The 21,436-nt window shown below is 47.2% G+C and overlaps 1 protein-coding gene across 1 annotated transcript in view; it reads left to right on the top strand.

Annotated features, from left to right (window-relative positions):
- Positions 1-21,436, top strand: part of LOC149467552 (ferric reductase 1-like) — a 60,832-nt gene continuing 39,396 nt past the window's right edge. The window contains exons 1-2 of the mRNA XM_089671513.1: positions 1-158; positions 7,426-7,624. Coding sequence (XP_089527639.1) covers positions 156-158; positions 7,426-7,624 — 202 coding nt within the window. The 5' untranslated portion in view covers positions 1-155. The remainder of the gene's footprint in view (positions 159-7,425; positions 7,625-21,436) is intronic.

Genomic DNA, 21,436 nt, shown 5'->3' with positions numbered 1-21,436 from the left:
CTTACCTACTTTACTTATTCAACAAGTCAAACTGGATTTAGGTGACACTGATACATCTGTATTGTGTCATAGAGGAGACTGCATTCTGCAGGTATACATTTGGAATTCAGCAGCTGCAAAGAATCAAGACGCCTAGCATTATATCCCCATTTGCAATGGTGAGTATCCATATCTTTAAGAACTACATTCTTGGTGCCCAACCTGAAACTTATTGGCAGTTAGGGCTTGTACAGTTGGGGAGGGGGGGAGTTAGTGGTAAAAACATATCTTGAGCTGTGTTTTTACCACCCTACCAACCCCAACTGCCTCCCTTAACCTCCCTGGTGGTATTCCCGAGTGTAGCTTAGGCTAAACTTTCAGTACCAAAAGCGGTAACCCCGAGCTACACTTGGGAATACCATGCAGCATTGCTCCGGGATCCCTGTTTCACTTACCTTGTCCTGCTCTCCTGCGATGTCCCCCCTGCAGCGTCCCCGGCCATCTCCTCCGGCTGATGCCAGAATCCATCTTCCGGGTTCCATTCCCTGCGAGCGTCGGGATGTACGGGACATACAGGGGATAGAACCGTTGGGAAATTCAAGCATTTTAAAAGTGACATTCAATCAATACACTAAAATCACATAGTAAAACATTACTGTATCAAAGCATTTCACATACATTTTGTCCCTAGTGCTTTGTCCTGCGCCCTGCCTGCATTTTTACTGTTCTTTCTGCCTGGACACTGAGAAACATCCATGGCGTCCAAAAAGCGTCCCTTTAGGTCAAAAGCGGTTTTAGACCAGCTAGAGAACAGCGATAGTAAATCAGAACCACTTGCAGAATTGAGTGATAATGATTTGTGGGGAAATTCGTCATCAGACACTGAAAACGATTTTGAGACTTTGCTCAGCGATGTGCAAACTTGGGGCTCTATTTTAAATTTCAGTGTTTTTGGTTTTGTTTATATTATTGAATTAAATGTATTATTAGTATTATATTATTTTTCATGATTATGTATTATAATATAATTTATGATTTCGTGTTTCAAATTTTATCATACCCGAGATGTTTACTAGACTCTTGTTCGGAGAGATTTCAGTGAGTTATTCCTAAAAATTACAGGCCTACAATAAAAAAACGACATATTTCCATGCAAAAAAATGTACCGCTTTGAGCACAGAAATATTGACATAATCATACCGCTAGGGAGGTTAAGTTGACAAGGAGGTCACAATGTTTTGCTTCAAGAGAATGGGGTAACATTGCACATGCTTGCGGCACGTTGATGTGACATTTATGTGATTGAAACAGGTGGTGAGGGGGCAACATATCACCTCTTCACTGTCTGTCAAGAGCTGCTGAATAAGTGATCCCACTGTGGATCTCTTTTCAGAGGCGTGACAGTTTTATCGCAATTTAGCTATATTTTGCAGCCCTGTCAATCTGCATCTTCCCTACCAAGGTGTTTAATATTTCTTAGACTGGGTTTAAGTAGTTAAATGGTTTAGTTTATTACTTTCATATTAGCTTTTTTTCTGTGTTGTTTATCATTTTTATCTTTTTTACTTCTGAAATGTATAATGAATCTTGCTGTGGCAGAAGTAATTTTTAAGGAAGCACAAATGTGGAAGCATTGATGTGTAAAGGAGTTGTAATAGAAGTGATCTCTAGCAGTCTCATGTAATGTGTCTCCAGTCAATGACCATCTCCTGAACAGGGGTGGACTGACCATTCGGGCATTCGGGCACTGCCCAAGGGCCCAGGGTCAGTAGGGGGCCCCATGACATGCCCCTGGTACCTTTCATAGGCTTTTTTGGGTGTGGTTTGAGTGTGGGTGAGGACACAGGGGCCCCATGATCCCCTTTTTCCCGGGGGCCCCATGAGTTGTCAGTCCGCCCCTGCTCCTGAAGCATGCTCCCAGTCTCCAATAACTCCTATAACATGTTCATAGTCTCTGACCATCTCCTGCAGAATGTGTACTATTGTCTTTCACCATCTACTGTTGCACATCTGCTGTCAGATTTTTGTAGTGTTAAATTTACTGAACATTATGTATGGCCCTTTCTGATGTCATAGTCTGTGCTTGAGTGACCACCACTGATCTACATTAATAATTATACACATCCATGGAAGCATAAGAAGACGTTGACAGCCTGTACTTGTTCACTATTCAGACTATTCACACTGAGCACCTGGTCACATTGATCACAATCCGTGTGATTGGTTTATAAGGGTTAATGTACACTAGCATTAGACCTCTGAAGAGCAATCTGTGGTGGAGGGCATTATGTTACCGGCCACAAAGCTACTCCTCAACGCTGCAGAACAGTTCTTAGGCAGTCACATTCTGGTAAATGGGTCACATTTGGCTGCCTGTCCAGTGCAGCAGGGGAAATAATTCTTGCCACGGCCACAAAGCAATACATTGCAGTCACGGCATGTCACGGCATGTCTACACCTCCAAATGTTGCCTTTGCAACTTAAAGTGGTTCTAAAGGCTGAAGGTTTTTCTACCTTAATGCAATCTCTGCCTTAAGGTCATAAAACCTTCTGTCACGTACCTGGTTGGGGAGCCTGATGTGGAGAGAGGGCATCCTCTTACAACTCCCGCTCGGAGCCCCTGAAAGTGGGAACAGGGGCGCAGAGCCAGGAGTGGCAGGAGTGCCATGTAGCTCCTGAAACTGTCGGCAGGTAGCTGGGGACCCAGGAGATCCGGACACAAGCCGGGTGTGGGTGCAGGAACGTAGGTGCAGCAGTAAGCAGGCGTGGCGGCAGTCAGGGTGCGGGTTTAGGACCGAGCACCGGTGCGTGGATTCGGTGGCTGACAGGTATGGTGGTGATCCGGATGCAGGCCAGATGCAGAGCCGTGGGTGCAGCGGCAGGTGAGTATGGTAGCCGATAAGATACAGGTGAGGTGCAGGCAGGATAATATAGCAGAGTCAGGCAAGCTGGGTCAGTAACAAGCGGGCAGATAAGTACAAGAGGATCAGACAAGACAATGGTCAGGAATAGCCGGGGTCTGTGCAGGTGGAGTTCTTTCTTAGTCAGATAAGGCAGAATACAGGTATCAGGATCAGGAATGTATGCAGGAACGTTGTAGACCAGAAGGCAGAGATTTTACTATGAAGCAGGTTTAAATAGCCCGCCTGACGTGACGTGTGCGCTTACAGCGCATGCGTGAGTTTTCCGTGCCACTTCGCATGCGTGGCCGCACGCTCCCGCGACTGTGCACTCACACCGCCGTGACTCGAGGGGATCCGTCGCCGTTGCACTGCTGCACGGCGACAGGATCCCTGACACCTTCATTATGCAGCTTCCCAACCCCCCCCCAGCTCCCGCTCATACTTACCTGAGTCCAATCTCCATCCAGTAATGTGCACTTGGCTCTCTCCCTCCTCACTGGCTCAGCCTCAATAACAGCCAGTCAGGAGGGACTGGGGGGGCAGGGCTGAGTGGGGCTTGGGAGTGAGTCCTTGTGAGTGCCCCCACAGTATGTGGCTTGCTATGGGGGAACTCATGGGGTAGGTGAAAGTAGGATACTTTAAAGGGTTAGTTCACCTTTACAAAAAATTCCTATGCAGATAAGGGGTGTCTGATTAAAGTTGAATAATGCCCTTGCTATAGGTTACATTTACATACCTTCCAAGGCCTGACTGGAATACTCCAAGACATTGATAAGTGAGGCCTAGTCATTACTGCTCACCTCCACCATCACAGGAGTAAGTTTTTTCTCTGATTCAATCCTGTTCCCATACTCCCCAGATGCAGTAGCTCTAAACATAGCTTTTGAGAGCTCACCGGTGTGATGGAATGTATAGGTAGTTTTTTAATAAAGGTGAACTAACCCTTATAAATGATTGCTGCAGTGGAATAAAGGACATTCGTCACTATGAACTCTAACCAATTGCCGCCCATTCACAGTAAAAGTACTGTGGGGGGGGGGGGGGTGTCAAGTGGTTAAAGCACTTCGGCACAACTAGGCTTAGTGACACACTGGTATGTTGCTGAGCACATGTGCACTAGCCCTCCCATGGAGCGTGCAGCTGTGTCTGGATCACAGCGGCTGGGGTATCATGTGATCACTATGACCAATCATAGTAATCACATGATTAAAATTTAGACAAAACAATTTCATGACTGCTTGCTTACTGTGAGCTGTGATTGGCCCAGAGCTATCACATGGTACCTGAGACCCTTTACTGTGCTGTAGCCAATCACAGCATGTCAGCAGAAAGCAAGTTGTAATGAATAGAAATCCATTCATGAAAGATAGCTATGGCTTATAACAATGATCATCAATTTTGGAAATTGTTCTTGTTTTTTGGAATATTTGTTTAGTTCTTTACATGAAAGTAAGGTTAATAATATAACTTAGAATTTTCAGATTCACTCAAATTAGTTGATGCAAAAATGAATACACCTGTCAGGAATGGACTGGCCAGCAATGGTGGGACTCACCTGCCTTTTGATCTGCAGTACCAGGGCTGGCCAGCGGGTGCTCCCAGCAATCAGAGACTCAACTTTGCAGCCAGCTAACACCTGGAACTGATTATGCTGGGGTATTTAAGGGATGGCCAGACCCACAGACTCTGCCTTGGTGTTGTGTTTGTCCTGGGCCCTGTATCTGTCCTGCATCCTGTTTCTGTTCCTTTGCTGACCCTGCCTGATCTGAACTGCTGCTGACTTCTCCTGCTCTGATCCCGGCTCGCTCCTGACCATCCCTCTGCCTGACCCTCTGTACTACGCTGCTTGCTACCTGTTCTGATCCCTGGCTTGTGACCCTGACCATCCCTCTGCCTGACCCTCTGTACTACGCTGCTTGCTACCTGCTGAACCTGGCCTGTGACCCCGACCATTCTCCGCTTGCTCCCCCTGTACCTACCTGCCCAATTGATATTGACCCGGCCTGCCTGACGACGCTTGCTTGTATGTACTGTTATCTGTGGGTGGTTGATTGGGTTTGTTTGCACTGTATTATGTTTAGTATTGCACTGCGTTTATGTTTGTATTGTTAGTGTTAATAAATTATATTGTTTATCACATATCTGAAGTCTGCGTTTCTCTACGTCAGTCACACACCTCTGGTCATACCTGGGAGCCCTGACAACACCCCACAACAAAAACTACTATATCTAGCATTTTGTATGACCTTCATGATTTGTAAGGACAGCACCAAGTGTTCTAGGCATGGAATGAACGAGTTGGCGACATATTGCAACATCAATCTTTTTCCATTCTTCAAGAATGACCTCTTTTAGAGCCTGGATGCTGGATGGAGAGTGATGCTCATCTTGTCTTTTCAGAATTCCCCATAGGTGTTTGATTGGGTTCAGATCAGGAGACATACTTGGCCTCTGAATTACTTTCACCCTGTTCTTCTTCAGAAATGCAACAGTGGCCTTAGATGTGTGTTTTGGATCATTGTCATGTTGGAAAAGTGCATGATGACCAAGGGCATGGAGTGATGGTAGCATCTTCTCTTTCAATATAGAGCAGTACATCTGTGAATTCATGATAGCATCAATGCAATGCAGATCCCCGACACTGGCAGCACTCATGCAGCCCCACAGAAGGACACTGCCACCACCATGTTTCATTGTAGGCACAATGCATATTTTTTTTGCATGGTTTTCACTTTTGTAACGCCATACAGTTTGCCTTCAGTTCCAGAAACAGTTATCTTGGTCATCACTCAGAGTACAGAGTCCTAGTAGTCTTATTCTTTTTCAGTATGGGTCCTGGAAAATTCTAGGTGGGCTTTTTTTTGCGCATAGGCTTTAAGAGGCTTCTGACACCCATGCATGCCATTCCTCTGCAGTGTACGCTGTATTGTATCACGGGAAATAATCACACCAGTTTGGCTTTCTACTTCTTTAGCTAACTGCAGTGAACTTGCAAGGCAATTTTCTTAAACCCTTCTCATCAGAAGAGGCTCCTGTCGAGGTGTTAACTTCCATGGACAGCCTGGACATCTCTGTGAGATGGTTGCAGTTCCATTTTTGTTAAATTTTTGTATCACTTTTGCTACAGTATTCTGACTGATAAGTAAAGTTTTGCTCATCTTCTTGTAGTCTTCACCTTTCATCTGTAAAGAAATTTATTTTCTTTCTCAGGCCTTGTGACATTTCTTTTCCATGTAGTGCCATTGCTGACAGCTGCTGTCTGCTGGACACCTGTTTAATGAATAATTAATGTTGTGTTGTTAATTAGGATTTTGTTGTCCAAATTTTAGCTTTGCTCCTAAAGCTGTCATTGGGGTGTATTCATTTTTGCAACTTGGTCTTGAATGAATTTGTTAGGAAAAATACATTTTTGTGTTTGCAAATTAACAAATCTTGTTTGCAATCAATGGCACTCATTTGTGGGAGTATTTTGTAGTATAGTGTTCAATAGAAAATGTTGATTCTGAAAGGAAAGTAAAGGTTTTCTGACAAATTTGTTGGGGTGTACTCATTTATGCTGAGCACGGTATATCAGGGGGTTAACAAGTCCCTTATCTGAAAGAACATGTAGGCAACAGGATATAGTAAGGATTATAATCATCGTCAGGTTTCTTTTTTGCTATCTGTGTCCCATAGAGGGAATCCGGGGGTGTCATCAGTGTCACCAGAACTAGTGTTGCCATTGGAAGTTTCCCCCTCTATCACTGTTCTGAAATCAACCTAAACGTTGGGATTTTCTTTTACTTCCACTTTTTATGATAATAGTATACAGGACAAACAGAGAGAGTGAAACTCCCTTATGGGGACACAGACATCAACAAAACTGACAAGTGTTCCAATCCCTCTCCAATCTATCCAAAACAAAAATAAAATGTATTTAGTTATGCTTTAACCCCTGGATACCAGCTTGGTGGACAAGGGGTTAGGCAGGACCATAGACCAGTACTAAAGGCCACACCACATGCAGTCCAGTGCATTTTTGTCTGTATCAAAAACGCATTGAAAGTAGGTTTTATGGCTTTCAATTATATAATTCACATCAGTTCCAGGGCATTTCAGTTCCAGAAAAAAGTAGAACATGTTGCATTTTATCTACACTGAAACATGGTAAAATACATCAAAAACACATTGGAACGCATCATAAACACACAAGACCCCAGTACTGTGAAAAAAAAAACACAGGAAAAAGAAAAAAACAAATAAAGAAGAAAAAAAGCATCTGGATTGCATCTGAAAATGCATAAAAAATGCACTGGTATGCATCAAAAACGTGTTAAAAATGTGCATACAGAAACACATTCGAAACGGATCTGGAGTGTGTTTTTGTGGTGTGAGCCGGCCCTAAAAGATAAAGAAGCTGCATACTCAGTAACTGATTAAATCAGCTGCTGAAAGTGGTTAAATGGAGGATTTGTATACTTTTATAGGTGTAAGAGGTAACTAGTCTGGATGTGAACATCATGTATGTATAGATGCTTTAATCAATGTATATTTCTCCCAACAGATGAGTCCTGCAGTACAAATCTTTGCCCTTATCTTTCTTGCCTGGTTTTCAGGCAGTGTTGATGCCTATGGAAATGGCCTAGTTACTCCTGCATGTACCACAATGATGCCAGAACATGGTGCCCCAGCACAGACCACCTCCTCACCATATATTCTATATTTGTCTAAAACCACTTACAGTCCTGGAGAAAACATTATAGGTAAGAGTCATGCATGGATTTAATGTAATGAACCGTTACCTTTAGGTACTGCAGGGAAGGAGGCATGAAGGAGTAGGTGATGGCTGCTTATCTTTAATTTACATTTTCTGCAAATGAACAGTTTATTCCTTTTGGGTTTTAAAATCCGTGAGTCAGGCCTTTGGATCATGCAACCGCTGTGATTGGCTGTCACTGTGGTCGCATGATCGGAAAGCTCCCAATCGCAAGTATGCATTGGGAGCTTACCAACCACGGCCAGATACCGTGCTGGGAGCATGCAGGGAGTGCACTGTCAGTACGGTAATTAGTTTAAACAGGGCTGCTCGGCGTTAAGGCCCACACATTGAGTAGCTGCATATAGCGTGCACCCGGTGTCAAGATGTTAAAAAAAGGTGCCCTTATGGTAGACATGTTGGTTTAGTTTGAGGCTCTGTCCAGGGGCGGGCTGACAACTCATGGGGCCCCCGGGCAATAGGGGATCATGGGGCCCCTGTGTCCTTGCCCAAACTCAAAAAAGCCTATGAAAAAGGTACCAGGGGCATCTCATGGGGCCCCCTACTGACCCCAGGCCCTCGGGCAGTGCCTGAGATTCCAAATGGTCAGTCCGCCCCTTTCCCTGTCCCATTTATACAACATATGAGATATAAGACCAACTGAATGACTATATCGGACCATGCTGTCCCATGCCACTCACACAAACATCTTTCAATTGTATAATACTAGTCGGTGCACAACACATAGAGTACAATATTGTTGGTACAGTGTTGGTCAGCACTACAGAGGAAAACGATTTAGGGGTACCGTATTTTCCGGCGTATAAGACGACTGGGCGTATAAGACGACCCCCTACTTTTCCTGTTTAAAATGTAGTGTTTGGGCTATACTCGCCGTATAAGACTACCCCTCTTCCAATGCACACCAGTGGGAGGAATAGTGCCCCATCATTGGTGTCAGTGGGAGGAATAGTGCCTCATCATTGGTATTAGTGGGAGGAATAGTGCCCCATCATTGGTATTAGTGGGAGGAATAGTGCCCCATCATTGGTATTAGTGGGAGGAATAGTGCCCCATCATTGGTATTAGTGGGAGGAATAGTGCCCTATCATTGGTATCAGTGGGAGGAATAGTGCCCCATCATTAGTGTCAGTGGGAGGAATAGTGCCCCATCATTGGTGTCAGTGGGAGGAATAGTGCCCCATCATTGGTATCAGTGGCAGGAATAGTGCCCCATCATTAGTATCAGTGGCAGGAATAGTGCCCCATCATTGGTGTCAGTGGGAGGAATAGCACCCCATCATTAGTATCAGTGGCAGGAATAGCGCCCCATCATTGGTGTCAGTGGAAGGAATAGTGTCCCATCATTGGTATCAGTGGGAGGAATAGTGCCCCATCATTGGTGTCAGTGGGAGGAATAGTGCCCCATCATTGGTATCAGTGGCAGGAATAGTGTCCCATCATTGGTGTCAGTGGGAGGAATAGTGCCCCATCATTGGTATCAGTGGCAGGAATAGTGCCCCATCATTAGTATCATTGGGGGGAATAGCACCCCATCATTGGTGTCAGTGGAATAGTGCCCCATCTTTGGTGTCAGTGGGAGGAATAGTATCCCATCATTGGTGTCAGTTGGGGGGGGAGGAATAGTGCCCCATCGTTGGTGTCAGTAGGGGGGGAGGAATAGTATCCCATCATTGGTGTAAGTGGGGGGAGGAATAGTGCCCCATCATTGGTGTCAGTGGGGGGTGGAATAGTGCCCCATCATTGGTGTCAGTGGGGGGGGGAGGAATAGTGCCCAATCGTTGGTGTCAGTGGGGGGGGGGGGAATAGTGCCCCATCGTTGGTGTAAGTGGGGGGGAGGAAAAGTGCCCCATCGTTGGTGTCAGTGGGAGGAATAATGCCCCATCATTGGTATCAGTGACACCAACGATGGGGCACTATTCCTCCCACTGACACTTGCTGACCCCTGTTCCAGTACAGTGCTGCTGCAGCCAGCATATGTGGTTGCAGCAGCACCTAAGCACGGCACACTTACCTGCATCTCCACTCGATTTTCGCGGGGCCGCTCAGCTCCGCCTCCTCGCCGGTGATTGGCCGCCTGTGTGCCTTTCCTGAGCTACAGTTCTGACAGCCAATCACCGGTGAGGAGGCGGAGCCGAGCAGCCGCGTGAACATCCAGTGGACAAACCGAAGGAAGGAGCAGCTGCGCTTCCTGGACCGGATCGTCGTGGGACCGGAGCCAGGTAAGAGACAGCAGCCCCTGTCCAGCCCTGTACTTAGTGTCCCTTCTGTTGGAAGGGGGGGGGCACCGCGCCGCCCCCCTAAAAAGTGTCAGCATGCCCTTACCGGCGTATAAGACGACCCCCGACTTTTGGGAAGATTTTCAAGGGGTAAAAAGTCGTCTTATACGCCGGAAAATACGGTACTTATTTCTGACGATTGTAAAATGAACAGTGTGACCAGGCAATGGGAAAAGTGAGTACAATTCTGGGGTATATGACTAGAGGGGTCACAAACAAGAAGGAGGAGGTCCTGATTCCCCCATATAGACATATAGATCTTTAGATAGACCTCGTTTAGAATACTGTGTCCAATTTTGGAGACCTCACTTACAATAAGTGATAAGTGATTTTGATAAGATAGAACAAGTCCAGAGACAGACAACAAAAATGGTAAAAGGTCTGGGGAAGAAAACACATCAGGAACTTAAAATGTACAGTCTGGATGAAAGAAGGGAAAGGGGCAACATGATTGAAACTTTTAAAAACATCAGGAGGGTAAATAAGATTCAGGAGGGCAAGATATTCAATATGAAGCCAAGATCAAGAACACAGGAACTTGACCTCAACTAACAGAAGTAAAGTTCAAAACTAATCTTAGGAAGTATTATTTTACTGAAAGAGTAGTTGATGCTTGGAATAGACTTCCAGCAGACATAGGAAGTCAGTCAACAGCAAATGGATTTGAACATGCTTGGAACAAACAGATCTATACTCAGATTAAAAAAATGAGGCAGACTCAATGGACCACTTTTTTTTCTGCTGTCACTGTTCTAATTCACCTATGTTCAGTTGTTCTTTAATTTTTTCCTCTTTTCTTGCCTAAAATATGTGATTATTGGTAGTTGGATAATACAATTCATGGCTCAAAGTAAATAGTTAACTATTAATAGAAAACTTAATGTCCCTGCAGTGGTATACATTGACACAGGAGAGAGTTAACTGAAGTTCAGTTTATCTGTTTGAGGGTACGTGTTAGAAGTCCGCCTTGAGGTTGAGTTATCCCTGAAAGTGCTCCTCTGCCTTGTCCCAGGGCATTGATGAGCATGGCACAGTAAAGATACCCCGTGTGCAAGAGGAGTAACCCTGTCCAAGGTGCCCAGCATATCCCAGAAGAACCCATCCCAGAGGTAGGCCTCTTATGTGGTCCACACTCCTCACCCAACTAGGAGGGAAACATGAAGGAAGTTTCACAGCCCTACTTACTATCCTCCCCTCCTAACATGCATACTACAAAGCCCATAGTGCATAGTCTCTGGCTCCTAGTCCATCTCAGGAGTGAGCAAGCGATATATAGTGGGACCAGGGAGAATGCCACCCTTCAACAGGAAGTCGGATCACAGCACCAAGAAAGAATTTGGAGGACGCTGAAAACATTAAAATAGTCTTTTTAAAATTAAAAACACATATTTGATTTTTTTAAACCAGAGTTTAGTGTCACTTTAAATCCTTTTCCTTGTTTGTAGTTCCCTGTGCAGGCAGACTCGATGTCCTCAAATATCTACAAAACAATAAAATAAGGCTAGTCTTTTGTTCTACCGTAATAACAATAATTATTTAGAGCCTTGGTGCCAAACCTGCAGCCTTTTAGAACTTAGTGGGGATGATTTACTAAAGGCAAATAGGCTGCACACTGTGCAAGGTAATTTATCCCAGAGCTTAGTAAGTGTAGCCCAGTGCTGGCTAACCTACCTGTACCCCCACAAGACATTCATAATAAGAATTATGCTGAGCTAGCGCTCCCTCTTGTGTTTAACTGTAATATTGACATATATGGTTCAGAGGGACAGAGAGAGAGGAAGATCCAACAAAAGAGCCGAGGATTGTGGGACTTGTAGTTCGGAAAAATGGAATTGCAGAGGGACTAATACAGTTATGAACTACAAGTTCCAGTTGGCTGAAAGAGGAAGTAGAGAAAGTACAGTTGTGAACTACAAGTTCCAGTCGGCTGAAAGAGGAAGTAGAATGCTGGGGGAGGATATATAAATCAGACCCCGGGGGAAGTGCTTTCTCTTGGGACCACGAGCTGAAAATAAGAAGATAGACCTGGTTGCTTGTGAGAGGTGAGTATGCCATGTGGTCCGGACGGTGTGGAGGATCTTCAGTGGGAGCGTTACATGCCCACAAGCAGCTCACCCATCCTAGTTTCCTGTCGGCAGAGTGACTGTCTAGTCGGTTAGCTGCATCAATTCCACAGTCTCAGTGGAGCCCCAGTGTCACATGGGGCTAGGCCTGACGCCCTAAACTGGTTGCAGATTCTGCGGCAGCCCTTCCAGGATGTCCTGAGGAGACAATCTTTGACAAGTCCTTTATTAAAAATAAAAATTATAAAACTGTCCTCCGAAGGAGATCTAACATCAATCATGATGCTCGCCACCACCACTACCTGAAATAAGCAAAAAAAAAAACGCTCCACTGGTGACACCACCCCCTTGTGACGTCATCACCCACTGTGATTGATCAAAGTATTTGACCAATCACAATGCACTGTCACTGAACACACGAACGGCCCATGTTCGAGCCGAACTTATGTTCAACTCAAACATGCAGCCCATCCCTAATCTGTACATTGAGTGCAGCTCAGTGTGCAGATATGAGCATTGTCATTAGAGATGAGCGAATCGAAGTATCCGAAGTGGAATTCGAGTCGAATATCGGAAAAATTTCGATTCGTGCCGAATCCGAAAAACAGCCTAATTCGGACGCGCGAATCGAAATTTTTCCGAAAATGGCGGCTGACATGTGCGGCGACGGAGCGGGGATGTCGGGGAAGGCGCGCAGACAAGGCGCGCTGCCCCATAATGCATTCCTCAACGACATGTGATCGCATCAGCCAATCAGCAGCCAGCCAGCCAGCACTGTGTAATGGTCGAGGTATATATAGCGGCCATTTTGGAAATCTTCATTTGCCTGCAGTCATTGAACAGAGGCAGACCGCTCTGTACTAGGGACAGGGACAGAGTTAGGGCCACAGAAACGAGAATTGGGGACAGAGAGAAGTTACTTAGGGACAGAGAACCATTACTCAGGGACACAGACTTGTTAATGAGGGCCACAGAATCGTTATTTAGGGACAAAGAAACGCTAGTTAGGGCCACAGAATTCATACTCAGGGACAGACAGAATTGTTACTCAGTGCCAGAGAATTGTTACTTAGGGCCACAGAAACGTTATTAGGGCCACATAATTTTTACTCAGGGACAGACAGAATTGTTACTGAGTGCCAGAGAATTGTTACTCAGGGACAGACAGAATTGTTACTGAGTGCCAGAGAATTCTTACTCAGGGCCACAGAATTCATTCTCAGGGACAGACAGAATTGTTACTCAGGGACAGACAGAATTGTTACTGAGTGCCAGAGAATTGTTACTCAGGGACAGACAGAATTGTTACTGAGTGCCAGAGAATTGTTACTCAGGGACAGACAGAATTGTTACTGAGTGCCAGAGAATTGTTACTCAGGGACAGACAGAATTGTTACTGAGTGCCAGAGAATTGTTACTCTCACAGACACAAAATTGTTACTTGCACAGACACAGAATTGTTACTTGCACAGACACACAATTGTTACTCAGGGCCACAGAATTCATACTCAGGGACAGACAGAATTGTTACTGAGTGCCAGAGAATTCTTACTCAGGGCCACAGAATTCATACTCAGGGACAGACAGAATTGTTACTCAGGGACAGACAGAATTGTTACTGAGTGCCAGAGAATTGTTACTCAGGGACAGACAGAATTGTTACTGAGTGCCAGAGAATTCTTACTCAGGGACAGACAGAATTGTTACTGAGTGCCAGAGAATTGTTACTCTCACAGACACAAAATTGTTACTTGCACAGACACAGAATTGTTACTCGCACAGAGACAGAATTGTTACTCAGGGCCACAGAATTCATACTCAGGGACAGACAGAATTGTTACTGAGTGCCAGAGAATTGTTACTCAGGGACAGACAGAATTGTTACTGAGTGCCAGAGAATTGTTACTCTCACAGACACAAAATTGTTACTTGCACAGACACAGAATTGTTACTTGCACAGACACACAATTGTTACTCAGGGCCACAGAATTCATACTCAGGGACAGACAGAATTGTTACTGAGTGCCAGAGAATTCTTACTCAGGGCCACAGAATTCATACTCAGGGACAGACAGAATTGTTACTCAGGGACAGACAGAATTGTTACTGAGTGCCAGAGAATTGTTACTCAGGGACAGACAGAATTGTTACTGAGTGCCAGAGAATTGTTACTCTCACAGACACAAAATTGTTACTTGCACAGACACAGAATTGTTACTTGCACAGACACACAATTGTTACTCAGGGCCACAGAATTCATACTCAGGGACAGACAGAATTGTTACTGAGTGCCAGAGAATTGTTACTCAGGGACAGACAGAATTGTTACTGAGTGCCAGAGAATTCTTACTCAGGGCCACAGAATTCATTCTCAGGGACAGACAGAATTGTTACTCAGGGACAGACAGAATTGTTACTGAGTGCCAGAGAATTGTTACTCAGGGACAGACAGAATTGTTACTGAGTGCCAGAGAATTGTTACTCAGGGACAGACAGAATTGTTACTGAGTGCCAGAGAATTGTTACTCAGGGACAGACAGAATTGTTACTGAGTGCCAGAGAATTGTTACTCTCACAGACACAAAATTGTTACTTGCACAGACACAGAATTGTTACTTGCACAGACACACAATTGTTACTCAGGGCCACAGAATTCATACTCAGGGACAGACAGAATTGTTACTGAGTGCCAGAGAATTCTTACTCAGGGCCACAGAATTCATACTCAGGGACAGACAGAATTGTTACTCAGGGACAGACAGAATTGTTACTGAGTGCCAGAGAATTGTTACTCAGGGACAGACAGAATTGTTACTGAGTGCCAGAGAATTCTTACTCAGGGACAGACAGAATTGTTACTGAGTGCCAGAGAATTGTTACTCTCACAGACACAAAATTGTTACTTGCACAGACACAGAATTGTTACTCGCACAGAGACAGAATTGTTACTCGCACAGAGACAGAATTGTTACTCAGGGCCACAGAATTCATACTCAGGGACAGACAGAATTGTTACTGAGTGCCAGAGAATTGTTACTCAGGGACAGACAGAATTGTTACTGAGTGCCAGAGAATTGTTACTCTCACAGACACAAAATTGTTACTTGCACAGACACAGAATTGTTACTTGCACAGACACACAATTGTTACTCAGGGCCACAGAATTCATACTCAGGGACAGACAGAATTGTTACTGAGTGCCAGAGAATTCTTACTCAGGGCCACAGAATTCATACTCAGGGACAGACAGAATTGTTACTCAGGGACAGACAGAATTGTTACTGAGTGCCAGAGAATTGTTACTCAGGGACAGACAGAATTGTTACTGAGTGCCAGAGAATTGTTACTCTCACAGACACAAAATTGTTACTTGCACAGACACAGAATTGTTACTTGCACAGACACACAATTGTTACTCAGGGCCACAGAATTCATACTCAGGGACAGACAGAATTGTTACTGAGTGCCAGAGAATTGTTACTCAGGGACAGACAGAATTGTTACTGAGTGCCAGAGAATTGTTACTCTCACAGACACAAAATTGTTACTTGCACAGACACAGAATTGTTACTCGCACAGAGACAGAATTGTTACTCAGGGCCACAGAATTCATACTCAGGGACAGACAGAATTGTTACTGAGTGCCAGAGAATTGTTACTCAGGGAAGACAGAATTGTTACTGAGTGCCAGAGAATTGTTACTCAGGGACAGACAGAATTGTTACTGAGTGCCAGGGAATTGTTACTCTCACAGACACAAAATTGTTACTTGCACAGACACAGAATTGTTACTCGCACAGAGACAGAATTGTTACTCAGGGCCACAGAATTCATACTCAGGGACAGACAGAATTGTTACTGAGTGCCAGAGAATTGTTACTCAGGGACAGACAGAATTGTTACTGAGTGCCAGAGAATTGTTACTCTCACAGACACAAAATTGTTACTTGCACAGACACAGAATTGTTACTTGCACAGACACACAATTGTTACTGAGTGCCAGAGAATTGTTACTCAGGGACAGACAGAATTGTTACTGAGTGCCAGAGAATTGTTACTCAGGGACAGTCAGAATTGTTACTGAGTGCCAGAGAATTGTTACTCAGGGACAGACAGAATTGTTACTGAGTGCCAGAGAATTGTTACTCGCACAGACACAAAATTGTTACTTGCACAGACACAAAATTGTTACTTGCACAGACACAGAATTGTTACTCGCGCAGACACAGAATTGTTACTCAGGGCCACAGAATTCATACTCAGGGACAGACAGAATTGTTACTGAGTGCCAGAGAATTGTTACTCAGGGACAGACAGAATTGTTACTGAGTGCCAGAGAATTGTTACTCAGGGACAGACAGAATTGTTACTGAGTGCCAGAGAATTGTTACTCAGGGACAGACAGAATTGTTACTGAGTGCCAGAGAATTGTTACTCGCACAGACACAAAATTGTTACTTGCACAGACACAGAATTGTTACTCGCACAGACACAGAATTGTTACTCGCACAGACACAGAATTGTTACTCAGGGCCACAGAATTCATACTCAGGGACAGACAGAATTGTTACTGAGTGCCAGAGAATTGTTACTCAGGGACACCTAATCGTTGAATTAAATAGTATGTCAGACAACATGCAGAGGAGTGGCAGAGGAGGCAATGTTTTAGGAGCGAGCAGACGTGGCAGCAGAGGAAGGGGTCGAGGCAGCAGTATTCGCAGCCAGAGGCCAGTGCTCCCGGTGTCATCCAGCGGTCGTGTCTCCACCGACAACCCTGCCGTCATTGATTGGTTGGCTCGGTCGTCTTCCTCTTCCCAGGTCACCTCTGACACCTACAGCCAACGGTCGGTGGGTACGTCAGACACAACCGTTAGTTGGCATGGCCCGGGACCAAGCCCACTGAAATCACGTGTCCTCTACCTGCCCCTGTCCTTTGCTGTTCCCTCACCAAGCGAAGTATCGCATGCTGTGGGCTCAGCCCCACTGTACAGTGAGGAAGAGCTAACAGAGGGCGGTCAGGAACGGGGGGAGACATCGGCCTTTTCAGCAGCCAAGCGAACAAGTACTGGCGAGGAGAGTGGCTCGGTAGCCGGTCTAGAGACAGGTCTGTCTCCTGACCCAGACGCAGCCGAGGGGGCTAGTAGTGAGGCGGAGACCCTACTTGATGATGAGGAGGTTGATCGCACTTGGCAGCCTCGTCGTCATCAGGCAATTTCTTCCGCATCATCAGGAGAAGAGGGTGGCAGCTTGGCAGCGAGCAAAACAGTCGGTGGGTTGCCCAGGAGACAGCAGCAGGGTCGCATCAGTGTCAGTGGAGCCAAACGTCCACGGAGTAGAGCACCAGCTCCACTGCAGCCTACCACCACGGCCAGTAGTGGTGCCGGTGCGCACGGAGGAAGTAGCAGTCAGCCAGTGAAGAGTAGCGGGGGCAAAGTTTCCTACTCGGTGGTGTGGCAATTTTTCCTCAAGCCGCCCGAGGAAGTAAACGTAGCCGTATGTCGACTATGTGGCCAGAAATGCAAGCGTGGCCAGGGGGCCCATGTTGGGACTACAGCGTTGCGTCAGCATATGCAGCGTCACCATTCGGTGGCCTGGGAAAACCGTGATAAACATACGGCGGTTCTGCCTGCCCCAGCCCCCGCTCCATCACCCGCTCCGTTACTTGCTCCGTCACCCGACGTCGTCAATCGCCCTCTATCAGCCAGTCAAGGCTCCAACACCTCTGCTGAGGGGAGTTGTCGCTCGTTGGCATCTTCCGCTCGTTCAGATGCTCCTTCTCCTGCTACTCCTCTTCTCGGATTCCGTCAACAGTCTTTCTTGGAATCCGTATCCAAGAGACAACAGTTTGCGAGCACGCACCCGACGGTGCAAAAGCTGAACGTCCTCCTGTCCAAGTTGCTGGTGCTGCAGTCCCTCCCTTTCCAACTGGTGGACTCAGCACCTTTCCGAGAAATGATGGCTTGTGCCGCGCCGCGGTGGAGAGTGCCAAGCCGTCATTTCTTTGCCCAAAAGGCAGTGCCAGCCCTGCATTCACATGTAGAAGAGATGGTGGGCCAGTCTTTGAGCATGTCGGTCTCTGCCAAAGTGCACGGCAGCGCCGACGTGTGGAGCTGTAACTACGGTCAGGGACAGTACATGTCATTTACGGCCCACTGGGTGAACGTGGTGCCGGCACAGCCGCACCAGCAACTTGGACAGGTCACGACGCTTTTGCCTCCACGTTTGCACGTCCTTGGTCCAGCAAGCATGTCCGCCTCTACCACCTCTTTTTCCGCCGTGTCCTCAGCCGCCACCCCCGTGCCAAGTCCCATTACCCGACCGGCATATCACATGTGCAGGGCGCAACGGTGTCACGCTGTGCTGCACCTGGTATGCCTTGGCGAACGTAGTCACACAGGGGAGGAACTGCTGAGTGTAATGAACAGAGAAATCGACAGATGGCTGTCTCCGCGCAAACTAAAAATCGGAACCATGTTGACTGACAACGGAAAGAACATGGTGTCTGCTCTGCGTCAAGGAAGGTTGTGCCATGCGCCATGCATGGCTCACGTGTTCAATCTGGTTGTCAAGCGGTTCCTAAAATCCACCATCCCACTGCAAGACATCCTTAAAATGTCACGTAAACTGTGCATGCATTTCAGCCATTCCTACACCGCAAAGAACACCCTCATTGAGCTGCAGCGGCAGAACGGAATTCCACAGCATCGCCTGATCTGCGACGTTGCAACAAGGTGGAATTCAACCCTACACATGTTAGACCGCCTTTACGAGCAGCGAAAGGCCATCACCGATTTCCTGATGTTACAAGCGGATAAAGGTACTCCCCTGTGTAACTTAGATGTCAGCCATTGGCAGCTCATGCGTGACACCTGCCGCTTGCTCAGGCCCTTTGAGGAGGCCACGCTATTCGTGAGTCGGCAGGACTATGGGATGAACGACGTCATTCCTCTGTTGCACGTCCTGGAACAAATGCTGTTAACAATGGCTGGTCAGGGTGCGGTAGACGTGGCGCACAGATCTCAACGCCACATGACCCCTGTGGGGGCAGGACAGGAAGAAGAGGAGGAGGTAGAGGAGGACATTTGTGCTCAGGAATTATTGAGTGAAATGGGTGGTTTTTCCACTCAGCGGACAGGAGTGGAGGAGCAGGAGCATCTGGTAGAGGAGGAGGAGGAGGAGACAGAGGACCCAGACGCACCGTGGCAGTATGCTGTGGAGATGGAGGCAGGGAGTCCCTCGCATTCCTTGGCACAAATGGCCCATAGCATGCTCGGTTGCTTGCGTAGCGACAGCCGAATAATAACCATCAGACAGAGGGATGACTTTTGGCTGTCCACCTTGTTGGACCCTCGCTACCGGTCCAAAATGGTGGCCTTTTTCACACCTGCTGAGAGGGAGGCCAAAATTACGTACTATAAAAACCACCTATGTAGTCAGTTGGTCTCTGCCTTTGTGCGCCAACGTCCATCCTCAGACACTGTGGGCCCTGTGCGCTCGCGTTCCGCTGGCATGGCAGCAGGGGAGGGGTGGGGTGGTAGGAGCAGTGGCAGCTCCACCAGCAGTGGCTGCCTCAGTCTGCAGTCGATGATGAGTAGCTTTCTTCACCAGCGCAGTGAGGAAACTACTAACCAGCCGCAGCAGCAGCAGCAGCATCAGGTGGACCTGGAGCAGGAGCTCAAACAACAGGCTTGGGCCTACTTGGACAGCACCCTGCCAACCGAGGTAGACAATCCCCTTGACTACTGGGCAACGAAACTTGACCTTTGGCCCCAACTAGCTGAATTTGCCCTTGAAAGGCTGTCATGCCCGGCCAGTAGCGTGGCATCGGAGCGCGTGTTTAGTGCGGCAGGAGGTATTGTAACTCCGCGGAGGACACGACTGTCCACCCAAAGTGTGGAGAGACTCACGTTTGTGAAAATGAATCAGGCGTGGATTAGTCTGGATTTCAAACCACCAGTTCCTGACACAACTGACTAAATCCGCCATGAATCATGCCTCAAACATGTGCCACTTTCAGGTCTCCTCACACTGCTGGTGTGTTTAATTTTTTGACATAGGGTGCTGGCAGATTACGGGCCTCCTATAGCTGCTGCCAGGCCCCTAATCTGCCATAGGCCCCTATATACCGCCTCCTCATGCTGCTGCCAAGTCCAGAGTCTCTCATGGGTCCCTGTACGGCCTCCCATTGCTGCTGTCTCCATCGCCACACTCTGCTGCCATGTGCCACTTTCAGGTCTCTTCACACTGCTGGTGTGTTAAATTTTTTGACATAGGGTGCAGGCAGATTACGGGCCTCACATAGCTGCTGCCAGGCCCCTAATCTGCCATGGGCCCCTATATACCGCCTCCTCATGCTGCTGCCAAGTCTAGAGTCTCTCATGGGTCCCTGTACGGCCTCCCATTGCTGCTGTCTCCATCGCCACACTCTGCTGCCATGTGCCACTTTCAGGTCTCTTCACACTGCTGGTGTGTTAAATTTTTTGACATAGGGTGCAGGCAGATTACGGGCCTCACATAGCTGCTGCCAGGCCCCTAATCTGCCATGGGCCCCTATAAACCGCCTCCTCATGCTGCTGCCAAGTCTAGAGTCTCTCATGGGTCCCTGTACGGCCTCCCATTGCTGCTGTCTCCATCGCCACACTCTGCTGCCATGTGCCACTTTCAGGTCTCTTCACACTGCTGGTGTGTTTAATTTTTTGACATAGGGTGCTGCAAGATAACGGGCCTCACATAGCTGCTGCCAGGCCCCTAATCTGCCATGGGCCCCTATATACCGCCTCCTCATGCTGCTGCCAAGTCCAGAGTCTCTCATGGGTCCCTGTACGGCCTCCCATTGCTGCTGTCTCCATCGCCACACTCTGCTGCCATGTGCCACTTTCAGGTCTCTTCACACTGCTGGTGTGTTAAATTTTTTGACATAGGGTGCAGGCAGATTACGGGCCTCACATAGCTGCTGCCAGGCCCCTAATCTGCCATGGGCCCCTATATACCGCCTCCTCATGCTGCTGCCAAGTCTAGAGTCTCTCATGGGTCCCTGTACGGCCTCCCATTGCTGCTGTCTCCATCGCCACACTCTGCTGCCATGTGCCACTTTCAGGTCTCTTCACACTGCTGGTGTGTTAAATTTTTTGACATAGGGTGCAGGCAGATTACGGGCCTCACATAGCTGCTGCCAGGCCCCTAATCTGCCATGGGCCCCTATAAACCGCCTCCTCATGCTGCTGCCAAGTCTAGAGTCTCTCATGGGTCCCTGTACGGCCTCCCATTGCTGCTGTCTCCATCGCCACACTCTGCTGCCATGTGCCACTTTCAGGTCTCTTCACACTGCTGGTGTGTTTAATTTTTTGACATAGGGTGCTGCAAGATAACGGGCCTCACATAGCTGCTGCCAGGCCCCTAATCTGCCATGGGCCCCTATATACCGCCTCCTCATGCTGCTGCCAAGTCCAGAGTCTC

Source organism: Staurois parvus, unplaced genomic scaffold (assembly GCF_062004578.1).
Source record: "Staurois parvus isolate SC_StPar_1 unplaced genomic scaffold, SC_StPar_1.0 ptg000106l, whole genome shotgun sequence".
Classification (NCBI taxonomy): Eukaryota; Metazoa; Chordata; class Amphibia; order Anura; family Ranidae; genus Staurois; species Staurois parvus.
Note: the sequence above shows the minus strand (reverse complement) of the source record. Positions and strands in the feature narration are given on the sequence as shown.